The sequence below is a fragment of the Hemitrygon akajei genome, chromosome 14 (assembly GCF_048418815.1).
Source record: "Hemitrygon akajei chromosome 14, sHemAka1.3, whole genome shotgun sequence".
Classification (NCBI taxonomy): domain Eukaryota; kingdom Metazoa; phylum Chordata; class Chondrichthyes; order Myliobatiformes; family Dasyatidae; genus Hemitrygon; species Hemitrygon akajei.
In genome coordinates, this window is record NC_133137.1 from 49,822,307 (window position 1) to 49,841,348 (window position 19,042).

Here is a 19,042-nt window from a genome sequence, read left to right on the forward strand (position 1 = left end):
AACACTCTGGGCGTGTTATGTTGGTGCTGGAAATTGTGGCAACACATGCAACTTGCCCAAACAGATCCTTGGGTGAGTTGGTTGTTCAAACAAGTGATGTATTTCATACTATGTTTTGAAATATATGCGACAAATAAACTTGAATCTTGCATCTACACGTTGCATGGCTTCATGAAGGTAGTCATTAAAATCGGTAACTCAGACAACTCAGTCTGGTGCTTCCTTCTTTTGTTTCAGGTCAAGAAATTTCTCATGATTTTCCTGGCCCTGAATGTGCATTGTCCTCTACAGCCATAAGACTCTACAGCTGCTCCTCAACCCTATTTGCACTGAACTACTTATCACCAGTGTTTCTACTTGACCACCACGTGAGATAACATTGTTAATCATTCTCTCTTCACAGTCATTCTGCCCCTTCATTCTTCCTGTCATGTGCCCTCTCCTCAGTAGTTATCTTTGCCTCCTCAAATCTGGCCACCTTCTGCCCCATCTCCAAACTCCCTTTACCACCAACATCCATGGACAAATTGTCACTTTCCAAATCCATACCCTTACCACAAATGGAGTTAATCAAAATCACCAGAAACATGTTTGTGATTGTGCTGACCAGTGATCAATTCCTCCTCACATTCTCAAAATGTGTTTGTGTTTTTGTTCCCCCGTCTCAGAGAAGGATTTGAAACAACTGATAATGTACTATCGCCAATGCCGTCACTTGTTCATGCTGTTGCCATACCTACCGAGCCCAGGAAACTGCTGGGTGAATGCTTATAATATGGCTGTTGATGACATACTCCAGTAAGGCAGTTCTGTTAGCACTACAGTCCTTTTCAGAGTCATACAACAAACACACAGATTTTTTGCCGTGGATTGCCTCAGGTAATATACATTTCACCAGCGTGCTATTCTCAATTATGCATTCGTTTGATCTGGAAGAGGAAATGTCAATATAAAGCAAAGCTATTTTATCATGTCAAATTCATCAGTTTTTAAAACATTTTGTGCTTGACAGGAGAAAGAACTGCATATCTAGGATTAAGAATAACTTTTCTTCAGCAGACTAAGCAAACTACAGAAATTGCTGGAAATACTCAAAACAGAGCAGTTGACATTTTAGGTGTGGACGTGACCCTGTCATGAAGGGGCCGGATGGACCCAAACGCGGGACGCGGGCACTGAAGTACTAGGGGGAGGACAGGATGGGGATGCCATGGCACTTAAGGGTAGCTGGGGTTCAGGCAGATAGAGTTCTGGCAGGCGGAGCGGAGCAGCTCCCGAAGTTCCAGTTCAGGTAGACAGGCTCCCGGGGTTCAGGCAGACAGACAAGTCCCCGGAGTCAGGCAGGCAGGTCCTTGAGGTTCAGGCAGGCAGGTCCTCGAGGTTCAGGTAGACAGGTCCCCGGGTTCAGACAGGCAGGTAGACAGGTCCTCGAGGTTCAGGCAGGCAGGTCCTCGAGGTTCAGGCAGGCAGGTCCTCGAGGTTCAGGCAGGCAGGTCCTCGAGGTTCAGGCAGGCAGGTCCTCGAGGTTCAGGCAGACAGGTCCTCGAGGTTCAGGTAGACAGGTCCCCGGGGTTCAGGCAGACAGACAAGTCCCTGGAGTCAGGCAGGCAGGTCCTCGAGGTTCAGGCAGGCAGGTCCTCGAGGTTCAGGTAGACAGGTCCCCGGGTTCAGGCAGACAGGTCCTCGAGGTTCAGGCAGGCAGGTCCTCGAGGTTCAGGCAGACAGGTCCTCGAGGTTCAGGCAGGCAGGTAGACAGGTCCCCGGGTTCAGGCAGGCAGGTCCTCGAGGTTCAGGCAGACAGGTAGACAAGTCCCCGGGTTCAGGCAGGCAGGTCCTCGAGGTTCAGGCAGGCAGGTAGACAGGTCCCCGGGTTCAGGCAGACAGGTCCTCGAGGTTCAGGCAGGCAGGTCCTCGAGGTTCAGGCAGACAGGTAGACAGGTCCCCGGGTTCAGGCAGACAGGTCCTCGAGGTTCAGGCAGGCAGGTCCTCGAGGTTCAGGCAGACAGGTAGACAGGTCCCCGGGTTCAGGCAGACAGGTCCTCGAGGTTCAGGCAGGCAGGTCCTCGAGGTTCAGGCAGACAGGTCCTCGAGGTTCAGGCAGACAGGTTTAGGTGGCGATAGGCTAGCGGAGAGCCCTCCCTGGGCGGGCCGCATGTATCCCGGGTAGGGGTACCTCCCAGGCAGAAACACCAGAGGCCTGGGCACGACGCGGACCCCTGGGCAGATGCGGGCACTATCCCAGGGTTTGGGCGGAAGAGAAGGAGGGGGCAGAACCCCCGCTGGGCCACGGCCCATCGGCCGGATCCGCCCGACAGAGGCAAGGGATAGGAACAGGCAGAACCCCCGCCGGGCCGAGGCAGGTCGGCCAGACGTGCCCGACAGGGGCAAGGGGTAGGAACAGGCATAGGTCCAGGTCGACCAACACAACAGCTATGATAACGGGAAATTTGGAAATGGCCGGCAGAGAGCGCAACCGCGCGAAACACAAAACCGAGCGGAGAAGCGGGACCAGCGCATGAGAAGAAAGGTGGGAGAGCGGACCAACCTGGCAATACTGGTACGGGCAGAGAAGCATGCTGAAGAATAGGTCTGAGCCCGGACAGGATAACAGAATGCAGAGACGAGTTCGGAGCCAGCGGGGAAACAGAACAAAACGACCACCCGCCTGGTCCCAGTCCCAAGGCCCCTTATAAACACCTGCAGCTCAATGAGTCACAGGTGTGCCTCCTTCAACCAGGAGGGTCCTAACTAGATCACGGGTGATGGGAGGGACAACTTCAGGACCTGGAGTCCGGAGCCCCCAGACCGGATCAAAACCCGGAACGCGGTTCCGGATCGGACCCTGACAGACCCAGAAGTTGCCGAAGTGTGGTGACATGGCAGTCTAATGGTTAGCACAATTGCTTTACAGCACCAGTAGTCAGTGAAGCCGGTTCGATTCCTGCCACTGTCTTTAAAGAGTTCATATGTTCTGTTCATGACCGCCTGGGTTTCCCCCGGGTGCTCCAGATTCCTCCAACATTCCAAAGACGTTCGGGTTAGGTAAGTGAGTTGTGGGCATGCTACTTTGGCACCAGAAGTGGGTGACACTAGCGAGTTGCCCATCACAATCCTCGCTGATTTGATTTGATGTAAATGATTCATTTAATTGTATATTTTGATGTACGTGACAAATAAAACTAATCATTTTATCGTTAAATGCGGGAAGATCTATAATAACTAAAAGTGAAATAAAGTGATGATTTCCAATAATGCAAGGTTCACAATGGACAAACAAATCTCTCTTTTAAGCTTTAAATCTACTTTAATGAACAGCATAATCATAATTCATTCTCAACATTTTTAAACATATATGATCACCTCAACTTTATTTAAGAATGCTACATTTGTTAAAATCTTGACAAGTTCACTCCATTCAGAGAGATTCACTCTGTTATTTATAGTTTGTGACTAATATCACTTACTTGTATGTAATAGTATCAGCCAACCCACGGACATAAAGGGTAGCACTCAGTCCAACATTTAGATCTGACCCATTAATGCTCAATATGCTCCTTCCAAATGAACCCACACGGTTTGGATTTATATGTCTAACAATTGTTTCCTAACAAAAGAAGAAATTTTTTAAAATTACCATCTTAGACGCCAGAGTTTAAGAGACTGAGCTATAACAAAATGAAAGCCAGAACTCTGTGAATAACCAAAAACATAGACTAAAACAGATCAGAAAAAAAATGTATGTGACAGATGACCAGTTGTTAACATAGGCGAGAACTGGGCTGATCATGTAAATTTTAAAGTGGAAGTGGACAAGGAAATAAGAGGGGCAAAGACAGAGCATGGGAAAAAATGGAAGGAACTAAAAACATTCCACAGGCTTGTCAAGAGGAGAAGGATGGTAGGAAAGAAGTGGCGTCATCACGTTCTTGAACAATAGTTTCCTATCCCAATAATCACAAGAAAAATAAATATGGAGTTATGGAAATCTCAGAAATAGTTAAAATATTTTATCTCCCACATAATGAAACCTTATATAAAACAAAAAATCCTAGAAATATTTAATCGGGCATACAGCTTATATAGAAAGAGAAAGAGTTAAATTTCCAGGTTGTTGACCTTTCATAGAAGAGTCCTGTTGAAACATTAACCTTGTTTCTGTCTCCACAAATATTGCTTGACCTGCAAAGTATTTTCAAGAATCTCTGTTTCATTTCCAATATCTAGTATTTTGCCTTGGGATAACTGAAATCTGCGGTTATTTCACTGCATCTGTAAACACGGTGTCATTCTCTGAACAACAAAATGCAAGCGCAAATGCTACACCTGTCCCCACACCTCCCCCTTTACCACCGTTCCGGGCCCCAGACAGTCCTTCCAGGTGAGGCAACACTTCACCTGTGAGTCTGCTGGAGTCGTCTATTGCATCCGGTGCGGCCTCCTCTACATCGGCGAGACCCGACGCAGATTGGGGGATCGCTTCGTCGAGCACCTCCGCTCCATCCGTCACAATAGACAGGATCTCCCAGTTGCCACCCACTTCAACTCTGCCTCTCATTCCCATCTAGATATGTCCATACATGGCCTCCTCTACTGCCATGATGAGGCCAAACTCAGGTTGGAGGAGCAACACCTCATCTACCGTCTGGGTAGTCTCCAGCCTGGTGGTATGAATATTGAATTCTCCAATTTCCTACCCCCTCCCCTATCTCTATTACTGGGCTTCGGCCCTCTCTTCCCGCCCCATTCTTGATGAAGGGTCTTGGCCCGAAACGTCGGCTACTCTTTTCTCACGGATGCTGCCTGACTTGCTGAGTTCTTCCAGCGTAGTGTACGTATTCTTTGATCCACAGCATCTGCAGTTGTATTTTTGTGTTTTGAAAATGCAAGATCTAGTTGAACGTTTTAGTTGCACAATTCAATTAGTAACTGTCAATAAAAAGCAATATTCTTTACCGTGCAAGTCCTCTCCGGTGTACAGAAAACACATTTTGGCTTCTGGACATCACAACTGTAGACTGTTAAAACAAAAAATTAACACTAGGAATGCGAAAACACAGTTAAAGAAAGTTAAAATTTCAGCAGTAAAGGTTAAGATAAGCTTACTATAAAGACATGCTTATATTTTAACAGAATCTAACAAGTTTCAAGTTCAAGTTTATTGATGTCATTGACATATACACACAGTATAAATGCCATGAAAAATTGCTTTCTGCAGCACAGCTAAACACAACAGAGTAAGGACAAACATGTTGTGTCCCTGTGGCTCAGAAGGGTAGGAAAAGGAAGAAGGCAGCAGTGATAGGGGACTCTATAGTCAGGGCATCAGACAGGGGATTCTGTGGACGCAGGACAGAAACACGGATGGTATTTTGCATCCGGATGCCAGGGTCTGGATTGTTTCTGATTGTGTCCACAAAATCCTGAAGTGGGAAGGTGAACAGCCAGAGGTCATGGTGCATATTGGTACCAACAACACAGGAGGTCCTGAAAACAGACTACAGGCAGTTAGTTAGGAAGGAAGCCGAGAAGCAGGACCTCAAAGGTAGTAATCTCGGGATTACTGCCTGTGCCACGCGACAGTGAGTATAGGAATAGAGTGAAGTGGAGGATAAACGTGTGACTGAGGGATTGGAGCAGCGGGCAGGGATTCAGATTTCTGGATCATTGGGACCTCTTTTGGGGCGGGTGTGACCTGTACAAAAAAGAAGGGTTGCACTTGAATCAGAGGGGGATCAATATCCTGCAGGGAGGTTTGCTAAGGCTACTGGAGAGAGTTTAAACTAGAATTACCGGGGTGGGAACCAAACTGAAGAGATGGAGGAAGGTGTGGTTGGCTCACACATGGAGAAAGCTTGGAGACAGTGCGAGAGAGAAGATAGGCGGGTGATAGAGAAGTGACACACTCAGACCGATGGTTTGAGATGTATCTATTTTAATGCAAGAAGCATCATGAACAAAGTGGATGAGCTGCTTAGAACAGGGATCAGCACTTGGAGCTATGATGTTGTGGCCATTACAGAGATTTGGATAGCTCAGGGGCAGGAATGGTTACTTAGAGTGCCAGGCTTTAGATGTTTCAGAAAGGACAGGGAGGGCAGGAAAAGAGGTTGGCCATGGCACTGCCGATCAGAGATAGTGTCACGGCTGCAGAAAAGGAGGAAGTCATGAAGAGATTGTCTACGGAGTCTCTGTAGTTAGAAGTTAGAACAGGAAGGGGTCAGTAACAGGTGGGGACATGTTTGGCACAATTTTGTGGACTGAAGGGCCTGTTTACTGCTGTAGGTTTTCTATGTTCCTATGTTTCAATAACTCTACTGGGTGTTTTTTATAGACCACCCAATAGTAACAGGGACATCGAGGAGCAGATAGGAAGACAGATTCTGGAAAGGTGTAATAATTACAGGGTTGTTGTGGTGGGAGATTTTAATTTCCCAAATATTGATTGGCACATCCCTAGAGTCAGGGGTTTAGATGGGGTGGATTTTGTTAGGTGTGTTCAGGAAAGTTTCTTGACACAATATGTAGATAAGCCTACAAGAGGTGAGGTTGTACTTGATGTGGTATTGGGAAGTGAACCTGGTCAGGTGTCAGATCTCTCAGCGGGAGAGCATTTTGGAGATAGTGATCACAAGTCTATCTCCTTTACCATAGCATTGGAGAGGGATAGGAGCAGACAAGTAGGAATAGATTTAATTGGAGTAAGGGGAAATATGAGGCTATCAGGCAGGAATTTAGATGTACAAATTGGGAACAGGTGTTCTCAGGGAAAGGTACAGAAGAAATGTGGCGAATGTTTAGGGGATATTTGTGCGGACTTCTACTTTGGTACATTCCAATGAGACAGGGAAAGGATGATAGGATACAGGAACCATGGTGTACAAAGGCTGTTGTAAATCTGGTCAAGAAGAAAAGAAAAGCTTATGAAAGGTTCAAACAACTAAGTAGTGATAAAGATCTAGAAGATTATAAGGCTTGCAGGAAGGAGTTTAAGAATGAAATTAAGAGAGCCAGAAGGGTCCTTGAGAAGGCCTTGGCGGACAGGATTAAGGAAAACCCCAAGGCATTCTACAAGTATGTGAAGAGCAAGAGGATAAGATGTGAGAGAATAGGACCAATCAAGTGTGACAGTGGAAAAGTATGTCTGGAACCGAAGGAGATAGCAGAGGTACTTAATGAATACTTTTCTTCAGTATTCACTACGGAAAAGGATCTTGGCGATTGTCCACATGACTTACAGCAAATTGAAAAACTTGAGCTTGTAGACATTAAGAAAGAGGATGTGCTGGAGCTTTTGGAAAGCATCAAGATGGATAAGTCTCAGGGATGGGACGAGATGTACCCCAGGCTACTGTGGGAGGCAAGGGAGGAGATTGCTGCACCTCTGGCAATGATCTTTGCATCATCAATGGGGACGAGGGCGGTTCCAAAGGATTGGAGGGTTGCAGATGTTGTTCCTTTATTCAAGAAAGGGAGTAGAGATAGCCCAGGAAATTATAGACCAGTGAGTCTTACTTCAGTGGTTGGTAAGTTAATGGAAAAGATCCTGAGAGGCAGGATTTATGAACATTTGGAGAGGCACAATATGATTAGGAATAGTCAGCATGGCTTTGTCAAAGGCAGGTTGTGCCTTACAAGCCCGACTGAATTTTTTGAGGATGTGACAAACACGTTGATGAAGGTAGAGCAGTATATGTAGTGTATATTGACTTCAGCAAGGCATTTGATGAGGTACCCCATGCAAGGCTTATTGAGAAAGTAAGGAGGCATGGGATCCAAGGGGACCTTGCTTTGTGGATCCAGAATTGGCTTGTCCACAGAAGGCAAAGAGTGGTTGTAGGCAGGTCATATTCTGCATGGAGGTCATTGACCAGTGGTGTGCCTCAGGGATCTGTTCTGGGACCCCTTCTCTTCGTAATTTTTATAAATGACCTGGATGAGGAAGTGGGAGGGATGGGTTAGTAAATTTACTGATTACACAATGATTGAGCATGTTGTGGATAGTGTGGAGGGCTGTCGGAGGTTACAGTAGGATAGCGATAGGATGCAAAACAGGGTTGAGAAGTGGCAGATGGAGTTCAAGCCAGATGAGTGTGAGGTGGTTCATTTAGGTAGGTCAAATATGATAGCAAAATATAGTATTAATGGTAAGACTCTTGGCAGTGTGGAGGATCAGAGGGATCTTGTGGTCCGAATCCATTGGACCCTCAAAGCAGCTATACAGGTTGACTCTGTGGTTAAGAAAGCATACAGTGCATTGCCCTTCATCAATTGTGAGATTGAGTTTAAGAGCTGAGAGATAATGTTGCAGCTATATAGGACCCTGGTCAGACCCCACTTGGAGTACTGTGCTCAGTTCTGGTCGCCTTACTACAGGAAGGATATGGAAACTATAGAAAGTGTGCAGAGGAGATTTACAAGGATTTTGCCTGGATTGGAGACCATTCCTTATGAGAATAGGTTGAGTGAACTCGGCGTTTTCTCCTTGGAGCGATGGAGGATGAGAGGTGACCTGATAGAGGTGTGTAAGATGATGAGATACATTGATCGTGTGGATAGTCAGAGCTTTTTCCCAGGGCTGAAATGGCTAGCATGAGAGGGCACAGTTTTAAGGTGCTTGGAAGTAGGTAAAGAGGAGATGTCAGGAGTAAATTTATTACTCAGAGAGCGGTGAGTGTGTGGAATGGGCTGCTGGTGGAGGTGGATACGATAGGGTCTTTTTTTGGATAGGTACATGGAGCTTAGAAAAATAGAGGGCTACGGGTAACCCTAGGTAATTTCTAAAGTAAGTACATGTTTAGCACAGCATTGTGGGCCAAAGGGCCTGTATTGTGCTGTAGGTTTTCTATGTTTCTATGTTAACATAAACCTAATATAAATTATCCATTACTTGAACATGAGCATAATAAACAGCAAATTGAACAAGATAGAGACAGAAAAAAACTCTAAAGTCTGAGGTAATATTAAGGTTTTTCAGGTTGTTCAAGAACCTGGTGGCACTGGGGAAGAAGCAGTTGTTGCATTATAATTGCAATTATAATTATGCAAGATAAAGTAGCAGTATTAGGCCATCTGTCCCATTGAGTCTGCTCCACCATTTCATCATGACTAATTTGTTATCCCTCTCAACCCCATTCTCCTGCTTTCTCACTGTAACCTTTGACACCTCACTAATTTTGAACCTTGAGGAGTGAGTCCTCAGGTGCCTGCATCTTCTAGTTGCGTTAAGTGAACACTATTTCACACACTGACTACGAATGTAGGAATGCAAAGACATTGTTTGTCATGGTTTATTATTGTAAATATTATTTTTATTATGAATAATAAAAATAATATTTTTGATATAAATGTTGACTTTAGTGGAGAATGAACTTGTTTTTCAGAATTTGTGGAAAATGGTATTCAGGTCTCATCATCCACCTTTCTTTAGCTGACTGTCAATACCTCCAGTCTCTATCCTATCTCAAATTATGTTAATAGTCTCCCTCGTGCCCCAGTTCATTGTCCATCATCCCCATAATGTCAACAAAACATTGACCCTCATCTTCCATCTAGCCCCGGAGCACAGTAGCAGACAGTAGTCATGGGAATGTTGATTGGATGGGTGTACCATTGATACAGAATTGCCATTCTTGCACTGTTGCCCAATAGTAGTTTCACTCCTCAGAACCTTATGTAAAACCCTAATCTTGACCTGTTTACATTGAGGAACATGGATACAAATCTGACATCTGCTCATGAAGCCATGATTCTTCCATGGGAGCCAGCCATTCTACAAATCTAAAATCCATATGGAATGTTCCAGCTCTGACCGGCTGCATCACCGTCTGGTATGGGGTGGAGGTGGGGGGTGGCTACTGTTACAAAATCTTGTAAAATTAGTCAGCTCCATCATGGGTATTAGCCTCTGTAGTATCCAAGACATCATTAAGGATTCCTGTCACCAATGACATGCTCTCTGCTCATTGTTACCATTGGAAGGAGGTACAGAGACTGAAGGCACACACTCAGTGATTGAGGAACAGCTTCTTCCCCTCTGCCATCCGATTCCTAAATGGACATTCCAAGTCACGTCCAGTCACTTTTATTGTCATTTCGACCATAACTGCTGGTACAGTGCATAGTAAAACTGAGACAGGACCATGGTGTTACATGACACAGTACAAAAACTAGACTGAACTACGTAAAAAACCAACACGGAGAAAGCTACACTAGACTACAGACCTACACAGGACTGTGTAAAGTGCACAAAAACAGTGCAGACATTACAATAAATAATAAACAGGACAATAGGGCAAGGTGTCAGGCCCGGTGCTGGGTATTGAGGAGTCTGATAACTTGGGGGAAGAAACTGCTACATAGTCTGGTCGTGAGAGCCCGAATGCTTCGAAGACTTACCCCAGATGACAGGAGGGAGAAGAGATTGTGTGAGGGGTGCATGGGGTCCTTCATAATGTTATTTGCTTTGCGGATGCAGCGTGTAGTGTAAATGTCCGTGATGGCAGGAAGAGAGACCCCGATGATCTTCTCAGCTGACCTCACTATCTGCTGCAGGGTCTTGCGATCCCGGATGATGCAATTTCCGAACCAGGCAGTGATGCAGCTGCTCAGAATGCTCTCAGTACAACCCCTGTAGAATGTGATGAGGATGGAGGGGGGTGGGAGATGGACTTTTCTCAGCCTTCGCAGAAAATAGAGACGCTGCTGGGCTTTCTTTGCTATGGGGCTGGTGTTGAGGGACCAGGTGAGACTCTCCGCCAGGTGAACACCAAGAAATTTGGTGCTCTTAATGGTCTCTACCAAGGAGCCGTCGATGTTCAGCGGGGAGTGGTCGCTCCATGCCCTCCTGAAGTCAACAACCATCTCTTCTGTTTTGTTAAACCCATTGAACCCATGAACACTAACTCACTACTTTTTATTTCCTTTTTTTTGCATTACTTATTTTAACTATTTAATAAACATATATATACTTACAGTAATTCAGTTTTTTCCTCTATATTTATTTATCATGTATTTCATTGTTGCTGCCATAAAGTTAACAAATTTCACTACATATGCCAGTGATGTTAAATCTGATTCTGATAATCCAATATGAATATAATAGATTAGATGTTCTTTATAGAAAGCAGCAGAAGGTTAAATTCACAGGAAGATTTGAAACATTTGCCATATTACTGTTATTGGTATTTAAAGAGTACTGTATAAACAATGAACATTTAATTACCTGTAATATTGTTTGGATTATCTATAATATTTTTGGAATTTGCCGTATGGGCAAGGTTCACAGGAAGTACCCTCCTTTCCTCCACAAACTGCAATTGAAAACATAGGGTTAATTGAGTCTAGTATTCATTTAAGACACAGGAGGCTGCATTAATGATGTGTAGCATTTGTGAATTTGTACATTTATTTTTAAAACAGCAAAATCTTGTATTCCAACAGAATTACTGACCCGTGCAAAAACAGGTCCCTCAGACTTTGGAAAGAAGATTTATTAATGCTGTAAACATTACAATTGCTCGTGGAATGTGGATAAACACTCTATAGGACAGGACGTAGATTAGAGGGTCAACAACAAATAGGCCAGCGGCTAAATGTGATGAACACTGGTATAACGAACAGATAATCAGTGTAATATTCTGTGAATGTGTTGTTGCCTTCCTTCATGTATTGTGAGTCATACTGACCTAGAGATAAATTTATACATTTCTTCGAATGTGCTCCTGATTTTGTCAAGATCACCCGGTCCATTAGGGAGACCAAATGGAGGCATTATTAGCAACATTGGCTGGTACTGTGGTACAGCTATTGGTTCAGATGCTATACCTCAGGTGGCCTAGTTCGACCTTACCCTCTGGTGCTGTCTGTGTGGAGTCTGCATATTCTCCCTTGGACCGCATAGGCTTCTTTCAGATTTCTCTCACATCCTAAAGATGGATGGGTTAATTGGCTCCTGGAAATTTTCCCTAGTAGGAAAATATGAGGGGGGGGGGGGCTTGTTGATGGGAATCTGGGAAGAATGAATTAGGATTAGTCATCTTGACAGTTTAGACTCATCAAGCCAAGGGACCTGTTTCTCTGTTGAAAAACTTTGCGATTATAGCTCTTGAAATATATTTCATGAAAAGCAGGCAGGATGTGAAAAATTATGTGGCAGGAGGAATTTTGTACGGGTGACAGTGTGTCATTCCTTAAATTCAGTCTTTTCTTTAGTTCTTAATTAAGCCATGGTACCTATACAGTCGCTTGCTTGTTTTGACTTTTATGAAAATCAATTCTTTGACCTTTTTGGTTATCCTTATAAGGATTTATTTCTCCCTGTCTCCAGCTCTCTTTCTATCTGTTTATTTTAAAAATATTCTTGTACTTTAATGTATCTAATTATTTAACTTCCTCAGCATTTCCTTGTTCCAATCTAAGACACCATTTTTTATCACTGCCAGATAATTCCCAATCTCAATCTTAACCATTCTATTGTGATCACTATATTCCATTATTTCTCAAAGAATTATGGAAATTTACAGTATAGAGGAAGGTCATTCAAATCCTCATGCCCATTCCTGGGGAAAAAGTCCTCATAAGCCAATCATACTCACCGTTTCTCGGTCCATGGCATTCTTGCCACTGCTTTTCAGTGGTCATCAACTATTTTGTAAATATGATGGAAGTCACTCAGTGTTCCAGCCTTTTACTATTCTTGATTTTTCTCAAGTTGTCATTAATTCTCCTCTCAAATAACTTAAACTCACTAGCTCAGTTAATTGACCTTTTTGCTGAAGGATATAGATACTTAACCTTTGTTCTGTCTAGACCTGTCTCTCATATTTTTATAAACCTAAGTCAAATCTCCCCCATTCTCATTTGTGCTAAAGGAAAAATGATCCAGCTTTGACAATTTTTGTGAACAACATTTTCAGCCCAGACAATGCACTTGTCAATCACCCCCCAGCCTCTCTATCATGTTCACACTCAAACAGTGCCCCGTCTGTGGCCCAATTTGAACTTTACTCACTTCCACAAGTTCCTTTACTCTCCTGTTCCATGATCTGCCTCTTGCCTAGTTTCTGCTACAGAGAGTTGTGAAACTACATTTCGTCATCTCGGTTTTGATGCATATTGTGCAGTATTTCTATATTTATCCTGATTGCATCCCCAAAATGCATTCTTTCACACTACCACACATTCAATTGCATCTGCTGCTGTTGTGTCCACTTAACCAGTCTGTTGTTTCTGACAGTGTAACCCAGAAAGATAAAGTTACATGAAATTAATCAGAAGAAATTTAATTAATTGTAAGAACTTCTACTTACTTGAGGCCTGGGGCATTGAATGGCACTATCATTAACCCACTTGGCTGGGTACTTAATGCTCCCATTAAATATACAGTTCAGGGTAGAATTCTGTAAAGCATTGTAATATCAGAATCAGAATCAGGTTTAGTATCACTGGCTTATGTTGTGAAATGCATTGTTTTGCTGCAGCAAAACAATATAATGAAATGTACAAATTACAATAAGAAACGTACACACACACACACACACACACACACACACACACACACACACACACACACACACACACACACACACACACACACACACACACACACACACACACACACACACACACACACACACAAGAAAAAGAAAAGAATGGTCAGGTAGAGTTCACGCATTCATTGTCCATTCAGAATGAAGCTTCTTTGAAAGTATTTCATTAATGCTACATTTCTGAATGTTTCACTCTAGTTCGTTTAGCACATTTGGTCCAGTCCTGACTATAATAAAACACTCATTGCACAGACTTTGGTGGGATCTGAATTTTCAGAGCTGCCCACATCTGTCATGGAGTCCTATAGCTTTTAGGCCCAACCTGTCGTTGCCACCCACGGTGTCTATCTGAGTTAGTCCCATTTGCCTGCCTTTAGTCCATATCCTATAAATATTTTATATCCATATTCCTGTCCAAATGTCATTTAAATATTGTGACTGTACCATATCTATAGCTTCCTGTGGGAGCTCATTCCAATTACACACCACCTTCTATGTCAAAATGTTGGCCCTCAGATGCCTTCTAGAAGTTTCCCTCTCACCTTAAACCTACACCTTCTAGCTTAGACACTCCTGTCTTGAATAGCTGATTGCAACAATCCACCTCTTTTACAGCTGCCCATAATTTTATATATCTCTACTAGGTTAGTCCTCGGCCTCTTATCCTTCTGTGAAGAGTCCCAGATTACCCGGCCTCGCCTAATAACCACAGTTCTCCAGTGCTAGTAACATCTTTAGGAATTTTTTTGCACCTTTTCCAACCTAATGATATCCTTTCTCTATAGCTGGGTGATCTGAACTGAGCACAGTACTCTGTGTGGTCTCACCAATAACTTGTACAGTTTAACCATGATGTTTCAGTTCTCGTTCTCAGTGCTCTGACTAATGAAAGCAAACGCGACAAATGCTTTCTTCTCCACTCTGTCGACCGATGTCACCACTTTCAGAGAACTATGTAGAGTACCCATAGGTTCACCTGTTCTATAACACTGTCCATGGCTCTAACATTTATTGTATAAATCCTGCCCTGGTTTAACTTACCAAAATGCAACATCTTACAGATTAAATGCCTCTGCCATTCCTTGGCCCACCACAGATACAGATTCATTTATTTATCACATGTAAATCAAACCATACAGTGAAATGAGCATTAACATCCAACACAATTTAAAGATATGCTGTGGGCTAGATCTGGATTCTGTTGTAATCATAGATAACCTTCTCTATCATCCATTACATCACCAACATTGTTACTCAAGTCAATGTTGATGACAAACGACAGTGGGCCCAGCACCAATCCCTGTGGCACACCACTGGTCACAGGCCTCCAATCTGAATCATAACTCTCCATTAGTACCCTCTGACTCCTTCCACCAAGCCAAATTTGTATACATTTGACCCTAGATCTGATGTGATGTAATTCTCTAGACTAGCCTACCATGTCGGATCTTGTCAAAGGCCTTGCTAAAGTCCATGTAGACATTATCTTCCGCCCTACCATCACCAATCCTCATTGTCACCTGTCCTGTTCAGAAATCTCAGTCAAATTCTGAGTCATGACTTCCAACGTATAAAACCCTGTTGATTCTGCTTTGATAATCCTTGCATTTTCAAATGCTATAACATCCTGTCCGTCAGAATCCCTCCAACATCTTTCAAACCATCTAACTTCAGCTCTCTGGCCTGTGGTTCTCTGGTTTGCCTCTGTACTCTTCTTAACTAATGGCATAATGTTGGCCTTCCTCGGTCTTTCCGTACCTCAGCCATTGCTAAAGATGAATCAAATATCTCTGACAGAGGCTCTGCAATTTCTTCCCTACCTTCCTACAATGTCCTCAGGCCTCGTGGATTCATCCACCTTAACATGCCTCAACGTTGCCAGCATCTCCTCTGCTGTAATGTGAGTATGTTCCAATATATGGCTATTTATTTCCTTTAATTCCTGAGTTTACATGACCACCTCCACAGTAAAGACAGATGAGAAATATTCACATAACAGCTGGCTCCTCACATAGACCACCACATTTGGCCCAAGTTACCCTTTAACTCCTATTATACATGTAAAATCTTGTCAGATTAGCCTTTATTATCTGCCAAAGTTATCTCATGTCCTTTTATTGCTCTCCTCAAGTCCATCTTAAGTGTACTCCAACATCAGTTGTGCTCCTGAAGTAATTCACTTGTGCACAGCTGTCTATACCTGACATAAGCCTCCATCTTTTTTCCTGACCAGTGTTTCAATATCCTTCATCATCTGAGGATTCCAGATACCTTGAATGTTTCAGGCACTGTGATCATTTGCTTCTTCCCAGTCTGTCTTCCTCAGAATCTGGCTCCTGGATTATACTAGAATTTAGATTATCTTCAGACTCTCATTATGCCAAAATCAGGCCAACAGTTTGCAGCCTTGTGCCTCTTATAAACCCCGATTCACGACAGAATCAGAACAGGAGAAGCCCATGTTATGCCAGCTACTTCTAAAGAGCAATCTAGTGAGTTCTATTCTGTAACCCAATTCTTTTCTCAAAGCCCTGAAATGTTACTCTCATTGTATTATGTATGGAATTTTACCTTTGGAAGGCCCCTACTGTAAATATTCACTAACCCATCACTCCTCTTTAAATGCAGAATCATATGAGCTTTTACCCTCATGGTGACCGCAAAATATTCTGCCGATGCTGGAAATCCATTTGGAAACCCATGGCTTAATTATGGAGCGCCATCATGGGTTTGTACATGGCAGGCCATGTCTTACCAACTTAACTGGGTTTCTTGACAAGGTGACGAGAGAGATTGATGGAGGTAGGACAGTGGATGTTGTCTACATGAAATTTAGTAAGATGTTTGACGAAGTCCCTCATGGGAGGCTAATCCAGAAGATTAGGATGCATGGGATCTGTGGGGAATTGGCTGTTTGGATTCAGAATTGGTTTGTGCATAGGAGATGGAGGGTAGTAGTTGAAGGCACTTATTTGAACTGGAGGTCTGCAATTAGTGGAGTTCCACTGGGACCTGTGCTGGGACCTCTGCTGTTCATAAAGTATATAAATGACCTGGATGAAAATGTAAATGGGTGGGTTAGTTAATTTGCGGATATTACCAAGATTGGTAGAGTCATGAATAGTGTGGAAGACTGGCAAAAGGTACAACGTGTTACAGACCAGTTGCAGATATGAGCAGAGAAATGGCAGATGGAGTTTAACCCAGATAAATGCGAGGTATTGCACCTCGGTAGGGCATATGCAAGAAGACAGTGCACTGTTAACGGCAAGACCCTTAACATTGTTGCTGAGCAGAGATCCTGGGGTCTAAGTTCATAGATCCTTGAAAGTGACTACTCAGGTCAATAAAGTGGTTAAGCAGGCTTAAGGAATGATTGTTTTTATTAATTGAAGCATTGAGTTCAAAAGTCAAGAGGTTATGTTACAACTTTATAAAACTCCAGTTACTCCACATCTGGAGTATTGCATACAGTTCTGCTGTCCCATTATAAGAAAGAAGTCGAGGCTTTGGAGAGGGTGCAGAAGAGATTTACCAGAATGCTGCCTGGTTTAGAGGGCATGTGAAGCTAGCCAAACTTGGTTTGTTTTCTTTGGAACAGCAGAGCTGAGGGAGGTCTGATAGAAGTTTTTCAGATTATAAGAGGCATAGATAGAGTAGCAAGGAGTATCTTTTGCCTCGGGAAGAAATGTCTAATACCAGAGGACATGCATTGAAGGTGAAAGGGGGGGGGGTAGGTTCAAAAGGGATGTGAGGGGTAAATTTTTTACTCAGAGAGAGGCTGGAATGTGTTGTTTGGTGTGGTAAATATATTAGAGGCTTTTAAGAGATGTTTAGACAGGCACATGGATGTGAGGAAGATGGAGCATATGGACATTGTGTAGGTACAAAAGATTAGTCTTTTGGGGAGTTTTGATTTACTTTTTAGATGGTTTGACACAACATTATGGTTAAAAAGGTCTTTCCTGTGCTGTACTGTTCTATGTTCTCAGGCTGAATGAACAATGCTTCATATTCCATCTGGGTATCCTCTAAACTGAAGGCATGAACATCACTTGCTCCAACTTCCAGTAATTTCTCCCCCTCGCCTTTCTCTCTTTTTCCATTTCTCATTCTGGCTCCCCTCTTACCCCTTCTCTTCTCCTCACATGCTCACCACCTTCCTCTGGTTCCCCTCCTCCTTCCCTTTCTCCCATGGCCCATTCTCCTCTCCTATCAGATTCCTTCTTCTTCAGTGCTTTTCCACCTATCGCCTCCCAACTTCTTACTTTATCCACCCATCCACATTCCCCCTTCACCTGCCAGTTTGTACTATAACCTCTCCTCCCAACTTCTTAATCTGGCATATCCCCTCTTCATTTCCAGTCCGAATGAAGGGTCCCAGTCTGAAACATCAACTGTTTATTTCTGTCCACAAATGCTGCCTGACCTTCTGAGTTCCTCCAGCATTTTCTGTGTGTTGACCGCACGATGGTCCTCTTGCCATGAACACAAGAGATTCTGCAGATGCTGGAAATCCAGAGCATCACACAAAATGCTGGAGGAACTCAGCAGGTCAGGCAGCATCTGTGGAGGGAATAAAACAGTCGACATTTTGAGCCGAGACCCTTCATCAGGACTGGTGGGTAGCTCTTTTACAGAGTATTAAGGGAAGTATTTCTGATAGAATACTGAGCAATCAGCAAATTTAGAAAGCAGACAGCTTCTAACTTGCATTAAGGACAACCTTGCAAGACAGAATTCATCGTGCTCAGAAGGTAGAGGAACCACTGAAACAGGAAATGGGTTGTTAAATAATCACAACAGCTGTGAGCAGCAGGCATTTGTTTTCAGTCCAGATAAAGAGTCTCAACCCACAACATAGGACAGTCCATTTCCTCCATAGATGTTGCCTGACCCACTGAGTTTCTCTGGCTTTTTGTTGATTGCACTTGTTTTGAAGTACAGCCCATATAGGAAAGGAAGTATCAAGCAATGGTATTTATGATTATTCCACCTGGGTAGCCGACAACCTGACAGCAGGAACATTGATTTCTCTAGCACTGTGCCATAGAGTACCAGGCTTCTGGGCCACTGATGAACACCATACATCAAGTAAAAACTGAAGCATATCGCCGACACCCGTAATGGTGACCATAAACCCTCCAGAACGTCATTAAGTCCCATTCTAGTTCATAAAATGTCACTGAGGATTGAAAATCTGTTACCTTTTGACACCAAATAAACATTACAATGAGAAAATCAATGTTAACCTTGCCAATTATGCCTGTTCTGTGAATGAATTAACGGAAGTGTAGGAGGGGCACCACCACAGCAAGCAATGAATTTCAGGATTTTAGCTCAGCATTGAAACACAGTGCAGGTCTGTGTCAGGATGGTGTGAGCTTTGGAAAGGAATTTGAAGGGACAGTTCCAACATGGAGTGATCATTCAAATAAAATCTCTACACAGTTAAAAGTAATTACTGTTCATGTAGTTATTGGGAATGAAATAAA

At 43.5% G+C, this 19,042-nt stretch overlaps 1 protein-coding gene across 1 annotated transcript in view; it reads right to left on the reverse strand.

Moving 5' to 3' along the window:
* The window catches only part of plxnc1 (plexin C1), a 197,320-nt gene that overhangs the window by 88,561 nt on the left and 89,717 nt on the right, over positions 1-19,042 (reverse strand). Inside the window, exons 10-14 of the mRNA XM_073066019.1 lie at positions 13,308-13,397; positions 11,222-11,309; positions 4,954-5,015; positions 3,465-3,604; positions 741-929 (exon numbers count right to left, since the gene is read on the reverse strand). Of these exons, the coding sequence (XP_072922120.1) occupies positions 741-929; positions 3,465-3,604; positions 4,954-5,015; positions 11,222-11,309; positions 13,308-13,397 (569 nt within the window). The remainder of the gene's footprint in view (positions 1-740; positions 930-3,464; positions 3,605-4,953; positions 5,016-11,221; positions 11,310-13,307; positions 13,398-19,042) is intronic.